We start from the raw sequence: 22,020 nt of genomic DNA on the forward strand, positions 1-22,020 counted from the left end.
AAACCCAATTATCCACTGACGAATGGATAAACAAACTACAGTTTACATGTACAATGGAATATAAATCAGCCTTAAAAACAGAATGAAGTTGATACATGCTATAACATGGATGAATCTTAAAAATACTACGCTAAATGAAGTAAGCTACACACAAAAAGACAAATACTGTATGACTGCAATTACATGAAGTACCCTAGAAGAGTTAAATTCACAGAAATAAAAAGTAGAATAGTGGCTACAGGAGCTGAGGAGAGGGCAATAGGAAATTATTTAAATGTGTACAGAGTTTCAATTAGGGATGATGAAAATGTTCTGGAGACACAGAGTAGTGATGGTTGCCTAACATTATGGATATACTTAATGCCACTGAACTGTGTACCCTTAAAACATTTATAAACATATATGTATATATACACACATATTTATATAAATATATATATATAATTCAACAATAAAAAAGTCTTCTTAAAAAGTATAAAATATGCTTTAAAAATAAACATAGTCGGGACGCTTGAGTGGCTCAGTCAGCTGAGTGTCCAACTTCGACTCAGGTCACGATCTCACAGTTGATGAGTTTGAGCCCCACGTCAGGCTCTGTGCTGACAGCTCAGAGCCTGGAGCCTGCTTCGGATTTTGTGTCTCACTCTCTCTCTGCCCCTCCCCTGATCATGTTCTGTCTCTCTCTGTCTCAAAAATAAATAAACATTAGGGGAAAAAACTTTTTAAATAAAAATAAACACAGTCCAATTACAAATGATGGCAGACTTTTCAAGGGATGTCTACTGAGACAACACCCAATTTCCCCTTTTCAGAGCTGGACTATACCCACAAGGGATAAACTCATGAACTACAGTGATCCTATCAAATCTTCTCTTCTTTGGAATTATGAAATCCATACTGAGATATGCCCAGCAATGTGAGCTACAGTTATCTGTAGCTGTAGCCTGTAGCCAGACTGGTTTTAAGGAAGACTGTGTATACAAAGGACCAGAGAGCTGGGGTGCAGATGCAGAAAAAGTGACAAATAATCATATGGCACCACACAGAAACAGAAAAGCTTCTTTGATTCCTGAAAGTTTTCCAATTTCTCACTGTGTTCTTTAAGAAAGGCCAATTTATATTTCTCAGTCTTGGGTTCTGCAGAATATTCTTATACCATTATCATGTATTTCCTTTTCTTCCTTTGGCTGACTTGAGCAAGTTTCTGCTATGTGAAATCAAAGGAGCATAAAGCAAATATTTTAATCTCAATGAAGAAAAAAGAAAAATGTTATCCCTATCCAAATCCACTCATAGAATTAAAACTTTGACCTGGGAATATACATCTTCTTTATAGTCACAGACAAAACTGAAATACAAGTGTTAATGAATAACATAAGAAGATATTCATTGATTAAAAAAAACTAAATACCAGTTTTCCATTCATCATTCTCTAGAATGCTTTCAGAGGATAACTGTGAAGGTTAATTTTATGTGTCAACTGGGCAATAGAGTGTGCAGATAATCTAGTTAAAACATCATTCTGGATGTGTCTGTGAGAATATTTCTGGATAAGATTAAATAACACTGGAATCAGTAGACTGAGTAAAGCAGATTGTTCTCCCCAATGTGGGTTGGCCTCATTTAATCCACTGAAGAAATGAACAGAACAAAAAGGCTGAATAAAAAAGAATTCACTCTCTGCCTGGCTGTTGTCAAGGTGGAACATCAGGACTCAGCCTCAGACTTGAGCTGTACCATCAACTCTCCTGGGTCTCCAGCTTGCTGACTACAAATCCTGGGACTTTTCAGTTTCCACAACCACATGTGTCAATTCCTCCTCATCCATTCATCCACCCATCCACCCAATCCATCTAATCCATCCAATAGGTTGTTTCTCTGGAGAATCCAGACTATTACAAATACAGTAACTGAAATTTGGATCAAAAGAGAGGAAAAGAGAGTGAGACAAAACACAAAATCTTTAAAGGGGCATTCTTATATAATGGGAAAATGTCAAAATTTTTTTCATTTATTTATCTACAGATTAAAAACTTATATCCACATAAATGCCAATGAAATGTTTAATTATAAAACTGCAAATCAGAAACAAACAGAAGTATGGGAATTGATCTCCTTTAATATCAAAATCAATAATGGTCACATACCTTTCTAGCACAAATGAGCAATTCTTTTATATGTGTCACTAAGGTTTAATGCACAATGTTCTCATTTAAAACTGGTGGGCTTGTTTTTATAGTGGCAGAGGGACTGGGTAAGGGATCATCTGCATAACTTAATGGGTCCATGTACTAAAAACTGATGTAATCAGAGGCAGTGTAAATCAGTGCAAAAAAACTTGACTTAGAAGTCTTATATTCCAGGGGCACCCAGTGGTTCAGTTGGTTAAAGCGTCTGACTTTAGCTCAGGTAATGATCTCGCAGTCAATGAGTTCAAGCCCCACGTTGGGCTCTGTGCTGACAGCTCAGAGCCTGGCGCCTGCTCCAGACTCTATGTCCCCCCCTCTCTCTCTGCCCACCCCCTCGCTTCTGCTCTCTCTCTCTCTCAAAAATAAATAAATGTTAAAAAAAAAAAAAAAAGAAAGAAAGAAATCTTATATCCCAGGTTCTAGTTCTGGCTATGACATATTAAAGTGGGGAGCTCTGAGAAAATGACATCTCAGGGTCTTCATGAACTTGCCTCTAAAATGAGGAAACTAGATTTCTAATTATTAAAAAGGCCTAATTCTGCTCTAAAATTCCATTATTCTAATATAAGTAATACCCTGTCACTAGGAACTATGACACTGCAGTACAACCTCAATGTCCAGTTAAATGATTAAGTTTAAAGACATAATTCAACGTGGGCTTCTTGGTATAGCCATAAACATGTGCTCTTCTTTTGTTCCATGTGAATAAAAACATAATATTCTCCTGCCCAGCTCCCTCTATCAAAGGGTACATGTTTGGAATTAGCTAAACTTGGTTTTTTGAGAATCACATAATTATAGATACTGGGAATAGAGGTAGAAAAGAAAATAACAATATTTTAAGCTTTGAAAGAAACCATTCAACATTTTACCATTTAATATAATTCAATAAACTGACTGAAGAAGCCAAAATAAAACATAGACGTGTATATATTTAACTATTTGACCCCCACATTCCCAACACAGAGTCAACTGAAATGTTCTGCAACATTACAAATGCTAGAAATTTTAATAAATATAAAATCTGTGAAAAATTACAGAGAAAATATAGAAAAAATTCAAAGTCAGCTAACTATGAGAATATGGAAAAGAAAGAGACTCAGTATGTTAGTAAATGATCAGGGAGATGGTAAAAAATGGATGGTACAACAGAAACAAAAATTTTCATTTTTCACGTTTGGTTCACTAAAACGCAGCAACTGTATTATTTGTGAGACATCATGTTATTTATCTGAAGGGAATAAAAATACTAGAAAAGCATGAAAAATTAAGAAGATAAAAATGTAATGCAAACCAACCACAACTGGGAAGATCAAAAGTATCAAAAGAGTGAAACTGAGGGATGCCACAATGAATTGCATAAAACAATTTCAAATGGTTTTTGAAAAAAACTTAACTATATAATATTTTCTTTCAGTTATTTTGTTATCTATATAATAATCTACGTATCCATTAGCTCTATCAATTCCTTCAATAAAAGGAACCTAATGACATATCTTATATCCCCCCCGTATCTTGCATATAAAAAATTCTCGAAGTATTTACTGAATATAAGTGAATCCTTTAGGTATCTTCTAAGAACCTGAAGAAGGGGAAGAAAATCAAACCCTAAAGTTAAACATTACCCCTTCCTAATCCTATAACCTTTGCCTGCCTCTTTTCTGCTTTGCAAAGTTTCTTTATACTAAAGTTCCTATTTCCAATCAGATCATAAACAATCACTCTGAAGAGAGCTCCATGAATTTAGAATTAAGTATATTTACGTTCCCAGCTCTTCTCAAAAAAGCCCTTTGGGAAAAACATTCTATTTACTTACTTGTAACTTTTTGCTTTCTTTCCTTAACTACTGAAGCTATTAAATAAAAAATATTTTCTGATACTAATAATTCATATGTGAATAATTATGCTTCTTTGTGAAGTTTAAGCAGTTTTAAGTTTCAACATACTACATCTACTTGAATTTACAAATTGTTTGTTATACTTTGTAATGAATTAATAGTGTTTAAATTTTTAAATACTATCCATGTATTCAGTTGTAAGGAGTAAGATGCTTGAAATAACTTATTCAAAGATGCTGACCTAGTGAGCTTCACACCCCTATCAAACTCAATATGTCTCCTTTGTGTGAGAAATATTACACAATGATCCCTCTAACTATCTGAAATGAAATGCACAATATAAGCAACCTATGTATGTAATGTAATGAAAATCAATATCCTAATACAAAAATGAAATTTTATAAGAAATTTATGATAAGCACAAGCATTTCATTGTGAATCTCAGAAATTACACCAGAAGACATTATGAATTAATCAAATACTAGTACCCATTCAAAAAATCACAGTGAATGTAACAATCACACATGTCCACAACTGGTATACTCTACTGGTTAAGTCAACTACTATAAGCATCACAGCCACAGGCAACAGGATTTTTCAAAATGGCCAAGTTCAGAACAAAGTTGAATACAATCTTCAATATACACTGTGGTTGTATACTTAGGGAAATTCAGTGCATGTTAAAACTTTACAAAATATACTTTGCATTTCAATTATGTTCTAGGTTCATTTAAAATTGTACCACCCACTACAGACCTCCTTCCCTGGCCTCACTCACTAAATGCACTTCAATTATTTTGTCAACCAAAAATATTTCTAGAATACCACCTAGGAAGTATTATTTCTCCATTGAGAACCAAAGCTCTAAACAAGAGCATCTCCCATGCGTCAAATAACAATTGTAAGAAGCCAGCTGATTTATGCTTAACTGAAATAGCTATACTACTAAGAAACTGAAGAATATACAAGCATAATATAAACTACTACTGATTTTCATGCTTATCTTTTCCCTTAGGATCATTAACAGTTTGTATGAATTAAAACTATAAGGATATTGATAATTAGTTCTAAAAGTGACCCTTAAATTTGGCTCTGCTTTCAAGTCAAAAGAAATTCTTAGGCAGTATGAATATTTGCTGCACAAGTTAGTGAAAACTGAAGAAGAATAAGGCAGGCAAACACTGACACTTGTGGTCATTCTGAGATTGCTAATTTACAATCAGGCTAATTCCTGCTTTGTAGGTTCAAAGAAAAGTAAAACTGGTTCATAAATCATCTATTGACTTCAAAGGAAAATTATAAACTCTTAATGAACACAGTTAATTTTTCTTCAAAAAGAGAAAACTACTTACTAATAAAAAAATCCAAAAATATGCCATTTGTCCATATCTTATATATAATGAAAAAGATTTCAACTGACTTTAAGTCAAAAGATACAAACCTCAAGCAAACATTACTGTGCAGAACTGTTGACTGATCTCAATTAAAACTAAAACTGGTCTCTAAATAACTATGTCAAATGGCATTTTTCAGAGTACTATGGTGGAAATTACACATGATCCAAAACATTAAGATTTTTCTCCAACATTGGAAAAAAAGAACTAGTTCTTCATGTGAGCACTGGCTGAAAATAAAAAACTCGCTGGCATTTAGGGGCCAATTCCTCATGCTAAAGCACAAACAGGAATGAAGACCAATGTAGGGAAAACCAGATTCATGTCTCCTCTTCTCAAATGATTCAAGGATATTTGCTCATTCTCAGTGAATCACCTTGCCATGGTTGAATTGTTACCCCCCACTCCCTTTTCTTCATTTTCTTTTTTAAGTTTATTTATTTTGAGAGAGAGAGCACAAGTAGGGCAAGGGCAGAGAGAGAGGAGACAGAGAATCCCATGCAGGCTCCCTGCTGCCAGCCCAGAGCTCAATGCAGGGCTTGAACTCACAAAAACCGTGAGATCATGACCTGAGCCGAAACCAAGAGGTGGACGCTTACCGATTGAGCAACCCCAGCGCCCCTCTCCCTCATTCTTTTTACCAAGGACATTTAGTTGAATTTATACAGAAAGTAGAATTCCATGAAATGACTTATCTTTACTATCAGTGAGCAAATCTATACCTATTTTATCATAACTCAAAAGCTACTAACCACATGAATAAAGTAACAATTACTTCTGTACTCAATAGAAATTAAGAGTCAGGAGGCACTGCAAATCCTGTCTTTAAATTCTGTCTCCTAGAGAACTACTGTAGACATGCCCAGGAAAATCCAAAAAACAAAAAACAAAAAACAAAAAACAAAACAACAACAAAAAAAACCTGGACAGTTCTGGCCAAAACAGAGTAATAACAGCTTACTTCTTCCATCAGGGATGTGTTATAAGATTAAAAAGTAGACCTATGGAAGTAAAAATTACAAGGCATTTATGACTATAAAACTTAATAAAATAGCTGCCAGTTTGCTGAGTGTGACAAAGAACATGTCACTTTTACTGAGAAAGTTTAACCATAGAATTCAGATGTTAAAAGAAACTAGACTAAAGGAAGAACTTCTACAAGCTTGCCTGTCATAAGATTTTTACAGTTTCTCTTGGCTGGAAACATGCAGGTTGCTAGAAAAAGTCACTAAAGGAACTTTTATCTCATGTCTGCTGTTTTTCTGTACTTTATGTAAAGTGCTTAGCTAGTTTAATTTAAACTTAAGAAACTGATGGCAGGTGTACCTAAAGTTTAAAGTACATTCTGATTAAGTACACAGGCACCTTTTTATTAGTTTCTAGGAGTCTCTTTTGCTACATTAACCCTTAGCAAGCATAACTGAAACAACAGTCTGCTGGGAATTCAGGGGCTCCAATCAGTACTGGGAGAACCATTAACCAGTAGGTTATCTAATAACGCTCTCTTAATAATCAAGATCTATAATAAATCCAATGGGACACCAAAAAAGAGTCAAATCAAAAGAAGTAGCAAAAATAATTGTCTTATCCTTCCTAGAGAAAGGATAGGGAATATGTCTAAGACTCTGTCTCCCTAATATTTAATAAACTGTGCCTAACTACATATATTGGCAAAAAGTAGTTTTATCAATATGTATTTGGTAAGTGAAAATATAAACCAACATCCATTTATAATTCTATGAATGATTTCTGGGTATGCTGTGCCACTCCTATAAAAAACTCCCCACAATTTCTCCAATGTTATACAGTATAATGGTTAAGAACAGTGCATAAAGACTTACATAATCTTGCTTTAATTCCCAGCTGACTCTCTTATCACTAATTAGCTGATATCTGGGATAATTATTTTACAACTCTAAGCACTGGCTCGTCATCTTTAAAATGGGTATTCTGATACCAAAACTATTATGAGGAAAAAAAATTCTTTTACCTAACAATTTAGATAGGCTTGGCATGTGATCTGATTTTGGGTAAATAATAGTCACTGCTGCTAGCTGCATAGTCAAATCCTACGTAAGGAATTACTGATAAATACAATACTGATCTTCTAAAATCCACTTCCACTTGTGTAAAATACATTATTTTAAGTAGGCACTTAAGCCTTATTCTGCTACCTACATTTAAGTAAAAAAAAAAAAAAAAAAAAGGTAGTGAGCATGTAATGAGTGGACATAGGTACTAAAATAAAAGCCTGGCTTTCAATTTTCTCCTTCATATTTAACTAGGAAAAGACAAAGCTCTAGGCCTCAGGCTTCCCATTTATAAAACATTCCTTCTAGCATTTCTGGCAAAGTTGCAAATACTCCTTAAAAAAGTCAGAGGAGATTCCTACAAGTACCAAATACATGTCATCAGCTACACTAAAAAATAGGACAGGCTCAGATCTCTGGAGAAGGATCTCCTCTGAGCCCACCGGTGGGCTTCCAAGATCTCTGAGTGCCGCTTGGTTTTTCCACCAGCGTTCCAGCCTGGTTCCATAACATATTTGGTTCCCTGACTAGGAAACCCAACTGCCCTGGCCCACTGTTGCCACCGGTTTGGGAGAGGGGCGAGGGGTGACAGAATGAGGAATTGCAAGGGAGAAGGCGCGCCCTGCCTGAATTTCGGCAGTCTCCTGCTGGGTTGCCTAGGGCCGGCCCCATTCCGCTGTCCCCTCTGGACTCAAGGAGACTTGGCAGGTGAGGACCTGGACCCGACGTCAGAACCAGTAAGGCAGGGCCCCAATCTAGTGAGGCCACTGGCAAGAGTGGAAGAGGAACCTGATCACTCCCCGGAGACAGACCTCAAATGTCTTACAGGAATTCTGTGGGAGGGAACATAATAACCTCTGGTGTGTGTGTGAGTGTCAATGTGTGACTCTGTCTGGCTCGCCTGCCAAGTTCGATTCTGTGGCTCCACAGACGGGCACCCTTAAGGTTTCCAAAAGCCCACGGTGCCTGAGTGGGCCCGTGGGTGATTCTGTGGTGAATAGCATACAGTCTATGGTGGCATCGGGATGGGGAAGGTCCAGCCGCCAAAAGGGGGGAAGCCCAGAGCCCCCCCTTAGCAAAATACCAATGTGTCTACTACAAGGAAAAGGGAAAAGAATGAGTGCCCGAATTGGAAGGGGCCTCTAAAACCCAGCCGTTATCAGAAGGAACCTTGAGAAGGGGGCCTTATTGGTTTGGCCGAGATAGAATCAGATTGAAGAGGACATTGACTCTCTCTCTGTTCCTCTGCCTAAGATGTGAGGGCTTTTCCCTCATTCATTTCCCGGGTTAACAGCTATAATTGGAGCCAACTGTGGTTAGTCTACCTCGGGATGGGGACTTTAAGGAATATTCTCAAGCAGTTGCTGAAACTCTATTTGTTTTGGGGAAATTCCAGGTCTTCACTGGCCTGATGTGGACTCCATATTTCCACTTTGGTGAAAAAAACATGGCGTCTGCTCCTCTGTCTGAGCTAAGGTTTTCAATCGGGTTTTCCTTCTCTGCCTTCTGCTGGCACCTTGCCTCTTCTGCCTTCCCCTCCCCTCCTGTTTCTGTGCCAACTTGCGTGCGGTCCACATAACTGGTTCCTATACCATCCTCAGTGCCTCAGGTACCATTGGCTCCTCCTCCCACCCTCGAGGTCACAGAGCAAAGTGCACCCCCTTGGACCACCCACTTCAGAAACCTCCACTGGTGTCCCAGGTGAAAATTGACAATGGGGAAAGATTGATTGACTTTTAAGTGGACGCAAGTGAAACTAATTTAAGTTTGTTGGCTCTGTCTTTAAAGTTATCAGCATTAAATATGAAACTTCCATTCTACCAAGGTTGACTAAAGATCAAATAAGCTCATGTTATCTCTGCTGCAATTTGTTAGCAAAAAAATGACTTAAAATGATAGTTAATTTTGTCTATCCCAAACTTTTCATGGGTAATTGCTAAGATATGTTTCAAATTGGTAAGCTGAAACTTTAAAGTTTTGATTGCATGATGCAGTGCTAAAGCTTTGATTACTGAACATAGGTTTGTGTTTTTAACTTCTTATTGCAGAGAAACTAAGGCTATTTGGACCTATTGGAAAACATGCATTGTGCTTAATTGGTTCGTGAATTTACCATCTGAAGTGTACCAACCCTGTATGTAGGAAAGTAGGAGGTATGCAAGACACATCTTTTATTGAGGATAAAAGAAAATAATTTTGTCCTAATTGAGACTGGCTATTTGGAGAGAAATGGTTTGGGGACAAAGTTTGAAGGCAAAGGAAAGTTGTAGAAGGTTCGTGCAGGAAAATCTTTGGAAAGTAATTTTATGTGTGCTCAGGATGGACTAAGGTTGAGATGCATGGAATTTTAAAAGTACACTGGTATAAGGCTGAAATTCTGCTTTTCTCTCTCTTCAAAAGACAAAGTTTTCTTCGACTGTTGAAGACAATGTAATAAACAAAGGTTTTCTTCTCTTTTGACTGCCAGGAAAACCAAAGCTTTAGGTTTCATTTGTATCAGGTCTTTGACTGCTTAGTTAAAACTTCTCAGTGTTAAAGGAGCTAGATTTTGCTAACAACTATATAATGCTATAATAAATACAGTTTTAAATGAAGTCTTTTTGACCAATTAGGCCCTTTTATTTGGGATGCTAAGTTGCTTGGAAAAGCACTGTCGCACAATGGTAATAAACCTTAGGTTGTACTGCACTGGTAAATGCTGTTAACTAATTACTTGAAGTGTTATGTGTCACAGAAATAACCAAATTTCTTTGTCAACTGCATCATAATGACCAATGTCTATTTCTGAGATTTTTGTCATTTAGATTTGTAAAAAGGACTTTGAGGACAAATACAGGTATTTCAAAGATTTCCAGAACTAAAAAGCTGCATTCAAACTGAACAAGAATTAGGAACATGGGACTAAATGAAAATGTTTGCTCTTCCAGATTAAGGAAACTTTCTCTTAAGATGATACACAGAAATGTCATAAAGTATTTATTTGTAAACTGAAGCATTTATCTTTTCTCTCTACCTAAACCCTCTGAAATACAAAAACTCTCAGTGAGTATTCTTTCTTTCATGGCAATTACAATTGTTTGCGTAAGTTCAATAAGAATCTGTTCATCTTGTGACAGGTCACCATTGGAAATACTGGTTATTTTACCAAGGCCTTGACTGGAATGTCATATTTGTGAGTGACATTCATAGACTCAGATATGACCAGACAGCTTTAAGGAACTAAGGCTGGCTTTATGAAACGTGGAGTCATAAAGCCCCTTCGAAATGTTGGCTGAATACCTCGCTTACAGAGTTCCCAGCAGCCACACCAGGTGAGTAAAGAAGGTCACTTCCTGGAAGGTGCAAGAACCTCAGGATATCTTGGGGACCTCGTGAAGAGGAATTCACCCAATTCTACAGGTACTGCAGGCCTGTCTGATGACAAGTATTTGGCTTGGCTTCTGGCCTGGAGAGACTACTAAAAGTTCAATCTGGAGATTCCTTATAAAAGGTTCTAGCAAAGCAAACTTTAAAAGATCCTCACGATCAATAGCTATTCTTGCTGAGCTTATGTAAATAATTAGGCCAGGTTTTGTTAAGACTGGACTTGTTCTACAAATGCATTGGTCTTGATTTGGCTCTCTCTGGAAATGGGGGATTTTAGAGAGAAAAAACTGTGTTTCAACAATGCACCATTATAGATTTAAATTCTAGTTCTGTCTTTAAATGTTTGTTGTTTGCCTAAACTAGACAACTTGAGGTAAACTACAGAAAAATTGTCACAGTATTTCATGTACAGACAATCTTCTATGGTCATTATTCTGTGAGGATAATAATAAGACCCCATGGGTCCATCACTCCAGAATTAAGGCGGCCAACTCGGAAGAGTCCTCAACCTGGTGAAGTGACTCAGACCTAGTCAACCCGCTCAAGCTGACCCTCAAAAAGACGCTGGCCCCTGGGATCTTCAGCCCTACTCCAGCCCTACCCCGGAAGCTGGCTGGCCTGCACACAGCAGAAGCTTGAGGAATCAGTGTGTGAACCAAGTCCAGGGGCTCAGATGCAACTCTGCCAACCCTTGCTCCTTACCAGGGTCATAACCCTGACCTTGCTCCTTACATTGGACTAATAGAGGCTGCCCCACAAACTGGACATCCTGGCTCCCTGCCCTGGCAGGAGTCCTCCTTTCCAAAATTTTACTTGTGACCACCGGCCCCTATATTCTAAACACCCTGGTACGCTTCACTGCAAACACCACTGCTCGCCAAACTGCAACACGCATCTTAGCCATCCAAGAGTACCAACCCTTAGAGCCAAAGGGTGATGCCTACTAAAAAAGATTTTTGAAAGAGGCATCAAAGAGGGGAACATTGAGAAAATAAGTAAAGTTATGCACCATAACATGGCCTACGGGACTGATATAAGCTCTAGTTCCTAGCTTAGAGACTCCTCTTCCAGGTTCTTCTTCCTGCCCTGCTTGCTGTGTGCACCAAATTACTACTAATGCAGAATGCAGAAGCAACGGACTGTAAATTGTCCCCCATACTTGTGCTTGCATCTCAGATCTCTGGAGAAGTATCTCCTCTGAGCCCAGCCGTATAAAATAAACCTCCTGCCTTCCAAGAAAAAAAAAAAAAATAGGACAAAAATAATAGAGAAAGGTAACAGACTTAACTGGGGAAGACAGGTGGGATAAAGCATATTTATGACTACAAATATATAGCTTAGGTTCTAAAATGATAAATTTTTAGGAGTTAATGTCCCTCAAGTCTCATAGGAAAAACTGATAATTCAGGCTATTTAAAAAAAAAAAAAAGACCATGCCCCAGTATTTTTCAGAAAAAAAGCAAGGTGCCCAAGAGACTAACCATACAAAGAAATATTTCAGAGTAAGTATCTAGTGCTTACTAAAAAATCTTCTTGGAGGCAAGTTACTAAACAATCTTGAAATATTTGGACAAGTAAATATGATTAGTTAAATCTCATTATCCACCAAGATCCTGTACAAGTGTGCTGTATCCACTGCATCATTTTATTGAATTCTATCATACATGTAATTTTAAAGAAAATAAAAAATAAAAAAATAAATGCTGACATTAAAAAGTAATTAAAAATAAAGTTTTGCTGCCTTCAAGAACACTGGAAACCACATAATAGGAAAAAAGAAGTGGGCTATGTCACATCATGCATCATTAAAGCAATCCACTCCAGCTGATTTATAAACTCCAGAAAATTGGGGGTAGCGGTATAAAAAATAAATGGTCTAAGTCTTTTCTAGATATTAGTAAAATTGGAATAATTTGAGAAAATAAACTTCAAAGGAAGAAGTGCACTGAAGGGGTTAAATTGCACCAAGTTACATTTTATAAAAGCTTATATTGCTTATGTCCTATAAAATAATGTAAGAAACATGAAAACCAACATCTAACACTGAAAACATTTAGAAAGCCTGTGCTTAAGCATAAAGTTAAAAAAAAAAGGAAAAAATAAAATTATAACCATTTCATAATCATCCCATTTTCATATTATGCACTCACCACTATACTTACACTGAATATATATAATTTATCTCACAGAAGCAAAATCTCTAAGCTTCTCCCTACCTTAGGTTTTTAGTCAAAATGAATGCAAACAATCACGTGGGATTCAGCCAAGCAGTGACGTTAAATTCTGCTCTGTCAGAGAGAGCATCTGTCAAGCCCACATTTAAACTGCTGCCTGCCTGTGCAGCAGCTGAGGAACTGTGGATTTCATATTATAGACTAAAACCCCAGTAAAACTGCTCAAAATCCTTCCTGCAGCTGCCAGGCAACAACGAAAGAGAGTTAAATCCTATTCTATTCCAATACAATCGGAGCACTACATTCTAGCTCCGGCTGCTTTACATTGCAGCTCAGTGTTATTGCTAGAAATATGGATACTGAGAAGAGAATACAGCACTGCATTGTCCGGCCAGGAAAACAGCAGATGTAAAAAGCTTCAATGCATCAACTGTCGGCAAGAGTCAACAGTGCTCCGAATAGACCGGACAACTACAGCTCTTTTGTTTAAAGAAAGAGAAAGAAAATGAAAGAAAGGAAAAATCTCAGAAGACTAGGACCCATATGAACAAGGAGGGTAACTCGAAGACAAGCAGACAGATGGACACTTTGGATACTGTGAAAAGCAATCGCAGGAGGCAGACTATTGGGGGATGTGCGCATGTTCGATAGCATCTTTTTTGCTGAAGTGATGGCGTGCCAAAAGTATTTTCAGTGGGCATAATCCTCTCCACATAAATGGCCTGACCAAGGAAGGTATGTCGATATCTTGTGTGTAATATTCATTTAAATGTCTGCTACCTTTTTATAGCCCTGGAGGCACTAATATCTGATAAACAAGTTCATCCTGTTCACCGTCCTTGAAAACTATGAAAGGGTTTCTAGATATATGATTTTAAAATCTGTCATTGTTTAAACTGTCATTGCTATATTCAAGAAATTATGTAGCTTGGAGTAATTACAGATTATGGATGTATAAAAGAGAACAGGCAAATAGTATCAAGATGTGCTTAAAGGATTCTCTGAAAAATTAAACTTAAAAAGAAAAAAACTAGCCCTCTAAAGAAAACATAGCAAGCCTCTACCAAATTAGGTCAAAATGAATTCTTATCTAGTAAAATAAAGTGATCTCTTAAAAATGGCTATCAAAGAGACAATGCAGTGAAATTACATTAAATAGTATCAAAGATGATCTTAATATTAGGAGCTTTTTTCCAAAGTCCTTTTCAAACAAATTATTAACATATAACAGCTTTTACTAACAAAATTATCCCAGATCCATCTCCCTAAATAAAGACAACAAACACAATCTAAGAGAGTATCAACAAATCTTACTCTCGAGCTGTAAGAATATTAAAAGGAAAGCATTTGCACAGGATCACACAAGGCAGTGTGAGTTTTATGCACAGAACACCACCACAGCAGATCTGCATGTTATTACCGTGTCCATGAATACAACTTTAAACAAAGAAACAGCAATAGTTGCTAAAAATTCCCCCACTTGAAACAGTGAACTTTCATTTTAAGCAACTCATTCTAAATGATCAAATATAAGATTGTCCTTGGTGATAATTTTTCAGTGAAATTCAAAACATAATGTGAAAATAACCTGATATAAAAATATTCATGAACAGCAATACAAGGACAAAAAATTAAATATAAATGTAGCTACTGTGCTTCTAGGCTATTAATATGTGCTAATGAACTACCATCATGGTATGTATGTGCAGGGCAGAAATAAATCTAATAAACTATTTAAACAACAATCACAGAGAGCAACTCATGGGTCAGGAGCTCAAATATATTTCAAGTATTTTTTACAATCTACTAGAGAACCTTTTACAATCTCACAATACAACTCAATAACCTATTATTTAATAATCACAAAAGGCAAATATTTTAAAGACATATGTAAGCATTCTATTCTAAAATTAAGATTAAACAAGTTTATCAAGCCCTATTATTATTATATCTCAATATCAACTCTGTCATACCATGAATTTTTATTCCACTATAGAATGAAATCAGATTGTACTAAATAAAAAAAAAAAAAGCTGTAAAAATCTCAAGTCTCTCTTAGTGCTTTTTCTGTTAATGTTAACAACACCAATTAAACACTTTTATAAACTAGATCTCAAAACAAAAGTATAGAATTTTTTTATTCAAGCACCACTTAACCTAGGACTGTTCCAACAGACTAGATATCAACACTTTTTAAAGACAAACGATAAAAAGTGTGTGTGTGTGTGTGTGTGTGTGTGTGTGTGTGTGTGTAAGAGAGAGTGCAAGCATGTGAGAAGTAACTGAACATTTCACAGCAACATTCTCTCCATGTACTACAATTCATAATATGTAAGTATACATTAATAACTTGAAAAAATTATCATAAAAAACCCTAAGAGCTAAATCAAAGGTACTTCTATGCTGAAAATGCAGAAGTGCGAAACTATTTAGATTGACAAAAATATTTTAACTTTCTTGTCATGTTCCCACTTTTTAAGAATTAATATATAACAGGCAATAACTGGAGAGTAATTTAGACATTTAATAAAAAGGAGGAACAGTTACTTTAATCTTTCTTTTTAACAGAGAAATTATGATGAATGCCTGAGAAACTTTCAAGAAAGAAATTTTTAAAGCTAGACACATATACTTTATTTATCAATGGGAGATTACCAAATGAGTATATACGGATTTTAAGCCTGGGAAGCTTAATATTTACAAATATTAAGTCATGAATTTAACTTAAGATGCATCTCTATCACTTACTGCTACAAAATCATATAGGACCATAAACTATGTATTTATGCTAGATTATACTATATAACAATATGCTGTTTTCTGTAACATGGAAATACTTCAGAGATATCACTTCAGGTATGTTGCTTTCATAAAAATATTAGTTTATTACTATGATATTTATCTTCATTCATTTCTTCAGTCGTCTATTCAAAAATGTGACCTTGTATGTATTGCTTCTCAAACCATCAAATTTATACTTTTAAAAGATGTAAATAATTGGACTTCAACCAGATATCAAGCACATATCAACAAAAAGTTGACATATTTAACTTAGCTTTGGAATGTTTAAAATGGATTTCTAAATAAATTTAAAAAGCAACTTTGTTTCTTTTAAATTTATACACCTAACCCTTATATCTACTGGCTTCTATGCGGAGTGGAGGAAGAATCATTGCTATTTATAAAATATTTCATTTGAAAATAAAAGATTAGAAAGAGTTTCCTGGTCTACATAGAATGGCAAACTATTAACAAGTACAGGAAGGAAAAAACTGAGTTTCTAAATCAGAACACTCAGCCTATTTTCAGTTTAGCTCACAGCAGCTATGTTTTGCTGGTACAGTGAACAGCCTTGGTCTTTATTGTAGCAATGTGAAATTAAAATTCATGTAAATAAACTCTAATAAATAGCAAAATAGATTCTATGTTTTTAAACCTCCATACTTAAAAAAGAATCACTTTTCCATATCTCACAGGATGATTAAACATTTTTTTTTTACATTTGAGAACCATAACTTCTAAAAGTACTACATAATTTCAGATACTAAAAATTATCAAAAGCTGGCGCCTTTAGTATTATACTTTAGAAATTTGTTCAAATTCCCACCCACTTGCTCCTCCTAGTGGCTTTTACTAGAATAGTACTTTCATTCATATATGTTTAACACTTTCAATCAATATTTTCAAAGTACTTCATACACCTGATACGTGAGTTTTACTATAATTATTCAATTATATGAAGGCTTCCATGTAACTACCATTATTTTCCCAAAATAATTAAGTTTCATGTCAAAGTTAAACAAATTTGGCATTAAGCACGAATCTCTTAATATCACAGGCTAAACAAACACATACTATGTATGTACGGAATTTTAAATAAACAAAATGCTTCTAAATTAAATTTTTAAATTGGCTAGTTTCTTTTACTTAAAGAAATAATTTTCATAAGAAAAAGTTGAAGAAATTGAAATTATTAATCCCCTTCTCGAGAAGGGTTTTCTCTTTAAAAATAGAATTCAAGCTACAGCCCCTTACCCACCTCTACCTCCACTCGTTGATCTAGAAAAACTAAGAACAAACTGAAAACCATGAAAAATCTGTGCTGTGAACCGAAAAACCTTGCTGAAAGATAACACCAGCAGTTTTTAATATGGAGAATAATGAACCTCCCATACTGACATCTTAAAATCTAGGGCTTTAATGCTTCGGATTCCACGTCTCTCTCTCAATCTCTCTCTCTCTCTGCCCCTCTCCTGCTTAAGCTCTCTCTCTCTCTCTCTCTCTCTCTCAAAAACAAATAAACATTAAAATAATAATAATAGTAGTGAAAAATAATCTAGGGCTTTAATGAGTGTCACACCACCAGAAGTCCTAAAAATGTAACAAATTCTCTACACACAAATGTAGAACACAGCAAAACTCAAGAATCTTTTAAAATGCATTTTGTAAAATTCAAAATTTTAAACAGCTGGATATGATAGTACCTAGTGCCTGTATTTTGTAACAAACCTGAAAGGATTGTTCAAAGTAGTTCTTTGTGTAATTCTAACATGGAGACTCAACTGAGATATGTGAGAGTGTTCTGCCAAGGCCAAAGATAATTAAAGATAATTAGTTACTATATTTTAAAACTCAGTCTTAAGTCTAAGTAAGGATCATGATCTCCTGAATACCTCATCTTTGAAGTGGAAGGTTAAAATTAGAAAGAGTATTTGAAAATGTTCATCATTTATTAGTCTTAAAATCCTGTACTGAAGTTACTGGACCCTGAAAATTAATTTTGACAGGTGCATCTTCTCATTGACTTTCTCAACACAGTAGGGGCCAATGGAAACATGCCAAGCAGTGTACTGTGACTAACAGAACTCTGCCATAATCAACCTTGCACCGTCTGTCCCACAACTGATACATGACCGTTTTACAAAAAAGGCCGCTGACTGTGCACCATACCACCAATGGTATGTCAAATCAATTTTAATTAATGCCAATAAATTTTCCATCTGCTCTCAGGCCTTCTTACATGGCCTCTCTCAGGAATCTAGGAACATTGTTCTCTTCTACATGCATACAACTTTTAAATCTTTAACTCAGGTCAAAAGCACAAATGACCAGAACTACTCAGAGAATGAAATAAGTGGAAGAAAATTAATCCATCACTTTTCTCTTTAAAGTGCTCATCCTATTCCCAGTGATTGTATGTTACCAAGGATAAACAAACTATAAATTTCATCCCTGGGTTATCATATTTTCACAACTTAAAAACTCCTATTTGCCCTAATATTATTAACATCCAAAGTCTCTTTTCAGGCAGTTCTATAATATTTTGCATTTTGTAAATTTTTATGCTTCATCTTTATAGAATGACTGCATGGGAGACAACGTGACCGAATTAAAAAATGATTACCAAAGAAAAGTATTGATTCAGGAGAAGGAAACATTTTCAGCCTCCAGTATCTCATATCCCATTACTGGATATTTACAACATGCTTCAGTGGAGGAGAAGACACTGCTGCTTTGCAAAGATGAGCTGGAATGCCAAGAGGTCTCTGTTCCGTACCCATCTTATTGGTGTACTTTCTCTAGTGTTTATTTTTGCTATGTTTTTGTTTTTCAATCATCATGACTGGCTGCCAGGCAGAGCTGGATTTAAAGAAAACCCTGTAACATACACTTTCCGAGGATTTCGTTCTACAAAAAGTGAGACAAACCACAGCTCCCTCCGGAACATTTGGAAAGAAACAGTCCCTCAAACTCTGAGGCCTCAAACAGCAACTAACTCCAATAACACAGACCTGTCACCACAGGGAGTTACAGGGCTAGAGAATACACTTAGTGCCAATGGAAGTATTTACAATGAAAAAGGTATCGGACATCCGAATTCATACCATTTCAAATATATTATCAATGAACCTGAAAAATGCCAAGAGAAGAGCCCTTTTTTAATACTGCTAATAGCTGCAGAACCTGGACAAATAGAAGCTAGAAGAGCTATTCGGCAAACTTGGGGCAATGAAAGTCTAGCACCTGGTATCCAAATCACAAGAATTTTTTTGCTGGGCGTAAGTATTAAGTTAAATGGCTACCTTCAACGTGCAATACTGGAAGAAAGCAGACAATATCATGATATAGTCCAACAGGAATATTTAGATACATACTACAATTTGACAATTAAAACACTAATGGGCATGAACTGGGTTGCAACGTACTGTCCACATATTCCATATGTTATGAAAACTGACAGTGACATGTTTGTCAACACTGAATATTTAATACATAAGTTACTGAAGCCAGACCTGCCTCCCAGACATAACTACTTCACTGGTTACCTAATGAGAGGATACGCACCCAATCGAAACAAAGAGAGCAAGTGGTACATGCCACCAGACCTCTACCCAAGTGAACGCTACCCTGTCTTCTGTTCTGGGACTGGTTATGTTTTTTCTGGAGATCTGGCAGAGAAGATCTTTAAAGTTTCTTTAAGTATCCGTCGTCTGCACTTGGAAGATGTATATGTAGGGATCTGTCTTGCCAAGTTGAGAATTGATCCTGTGCCCCCTCCCAACGAGTTTGTGTTCAATCACTGGCGAGTTTCTTATTCAAGCTGTAAATACAGCCACCTAATTACCTCTCATCAGTTCCAGCCTAGTGAACTGATAAAATACTGGAACCATTTACAACAAAATAAGCACAACGCTTGCGCCAACGCAGCAAAAGAAAAGGCAGGCAGGTATCGCCATCGTAAATTACACTAGAAAAGACAATTTTTTTTTTCAAATGTGCAATCTGTAAAATATTGCTAAAAGCATGGATAGTTAAAACTGATTACATCCATAGGACAAGTTTTAGTTAAAATTCATCACATACAGAAATTCAAAAAATATTTTTTTAATTTCTGAAGGTAATTCTTAAAAATACCATTATATAACAAAAAAGGTATCCCAAAAGAAACTATTAAAAAAAAAAACTGTATAAGGGGATTCTGTGTATTAACATGCAATAAAAAGCATGCACACATCAATGGTTCAAGGCTTACGTTAAGGGCCAATAAGATGTATTTGCATATATTTTCCACATAAATTTTAATTTAAGAAATGGAGACAGTCAAAAGACCCTTCTCATTTTAGATTCAGTTTTTCATTTTAGCATATAATTAAATGTAAATAAAACATTATTGTCAATCTTAAGGAAAATTTGTAATTGTGCAAAGGACAAATTTTCTGACCTGACTATTCTAGGGTTCTAAAACTATATTCCATGCAATAAGATTTAGTTGAATTACTCCATAAACACATTTATAAAGTTCAGATGTTTCATCAATGCAATTCTCATTAAGTATTTACCTTTTAATAACAATTGAGATACTCATTTTCTTTTATTAATACATATATTGGGGGAAAATTATTTTGACATGTGATAAAATGTGAAAAATCAATGTGTCTCAGGCTCAAGTTTTTATAAGAAAAAAAAGTAAATGTTTCAAAATAGACAGTTTGTTTCCTTGTTGGTGTTAAGGGCCAAGCTAGTATTTAAATGAGTTATTCTATTAGATCAGTTATTGCACTCTTAAGGAGTACTACCACTTAACTTCAAGGATATCTGTAAAAATACAACAGGTTCCTCCAACTGAAGCAAAAGTAATTACAGGTACAAAGAGAATGTACTGTTGAAAAAAGATACAGGATAAAGAGTGCAGCAGCAGTTTCATTCAATACATTTTTAAGATGCATGTCTGCCAAACTGCAACATATGGGAAGTTTATTTCCTGACAGCAGGTGTACACATGCCAATACTTAATCATTTTATGGCACCTACTTCTTTCTCTGAGTGCCAAGTTTACAAACCTGCAGTTTTTAATTTGGTAGACGACAACTATTCCATGTCACCAATTTAAAACCTTTTTTGGGAGGGATGGGGGAAAACTACAAATGTTTGATGAACACTTGATTCTAGGATGACAATGTATACAACGCACTTTTACCAAGTTTTTAATAAAAAAAAGTAAACAAAAAAATCTTTACTGAGTGTTACAGTACAAATATTTTCACAGTAATTCTGTTTGGTTCCATTACAAAATTTAAAATCAAGAAATAGTAACCCACTAAGTTTGAAAGTGTTTTTAATTCATAAAAGTATGTAAAATTTAATGATCTAAATCTAATGAAGATGTTACTTATCCTAATTGTAATGACAATCATTTTTATCCTTGATTCTATTCTGAAGAGATACTGTACCAAAACAGAACTGTAATAATTGTTAAAGTTCAGAATCACAGAAACTGTTTAAGTACTTATTATTTAATATGTTACATTCTATTTATACTGAATATATCTCCCATTTTCAATTCAGTAGTCTTAAGTATTCTATTCTACATAGAGTAATTTTGAAAGCCAAGCTATATAACATCCCAGCTCTTGGTTAAGTCCATTTCTCACTTAATTTATTCTATATGATTATAAAAACACTAAAGTTACTAAATGCCAAACTCATTAAACAAAAGTCACACATAAGAGGATAATACCAAATTAGGTAAGTAAGTTTCAGGAAAGACAAAAGTAATCTTTCCTTCAATGTTGAGTAATTCTCTCATTGCTACTTCAGAAGTTTTTTTTAAAAAGGGTATATGTGTGTACACGTATGCATGCACAATTATGTACCCAGAAACAGAACCCAAGCACTATCTGCCTAAATTATGATTATAGTGCAGGATCTTTAAAAGATAGTATTTTTCTTCCGGAAAAATTCAAGCTTAAAAAGTTGACTTTGAAAAACAGAATTCTTAACAGACAACTAAATTCCTCCTATCTTACACATCAATTTAAAATCATTTCAATATCCCTGAGAATACTATCTTGAGAAGTGACAGTAATCTGGTAACATAGAGTTCTCAAAGAAAACTCGATCAAATAATAAAGTTTCCTAATGCTGCTGAAAATCTGTATTTTAAAATAAATATTCTATTAATTTATTCTTGACCTTCCACTCTCAATATGCAAGAGTAATTCTTCAGAAAACATGAATTTTTATATTAT

The 22,020-nt window shown here is 35.3% G+C and overlaps 2 protein-coding genes across 3 annotated transcripts in view; one reads left to right on the forward strand and one right to left on the reverse strand.

Annotated features, from left to right (window-relative positions):
- The window catches only part of CDC73 (cell division cycle 73), a 131,829-nt gene that overhangs the window by 48,508 nt on the left and 61,301 nt on the right, over positions 1-22,020 (reverse strand). The window lies entirely within an intron of this gene.
- On the forward strand, positions 13,132-21,963 carry B3GALT2 (beta-1,3-galactosyltransferase 2). The gene is made up of 2 exons (XM_040453595.1): positions 13,132-13,726; positions 18,351-21,963. The coding sequence occupies exon 2, from the start codon at positions 18,475-18,477 to the stop codon at positions 19,741-19,743; it is 1,269 nt and encodes a 422-aa protein (XP_040309529.1). The 5' UTR covers positions 13,132-13,726; positions 18,351-18,474; the 3' UTR covers positions 19,744-21,963.

Source organism: Herpailurus yagouaroundi, unplaced genomic scaffold, assembly GCF_014898765.1.
Source record: "Herpailurus yagouaroundi ecotype Mexico unplaced genomic scaffold, PumYag 209, whole genome shotgun sequence".
NCBI classification, from domain to species: domain Eukaryota; kingdom Metazoa; phylum Chordata; class Mammalia; order Carnivora; family Felidae; genus Herpailurus; species Herpailurus yagouaroundi.

Excerpts from the sequence above, each read along its gene's own strand:
- B3GALT2 (XM_040453595.1), top strand. The coding sequence starts at position 18,475 with ATGCTTCAGTGGAGGAGAAGACACTGCTGCTTTGCAAAGATGAGCTGG.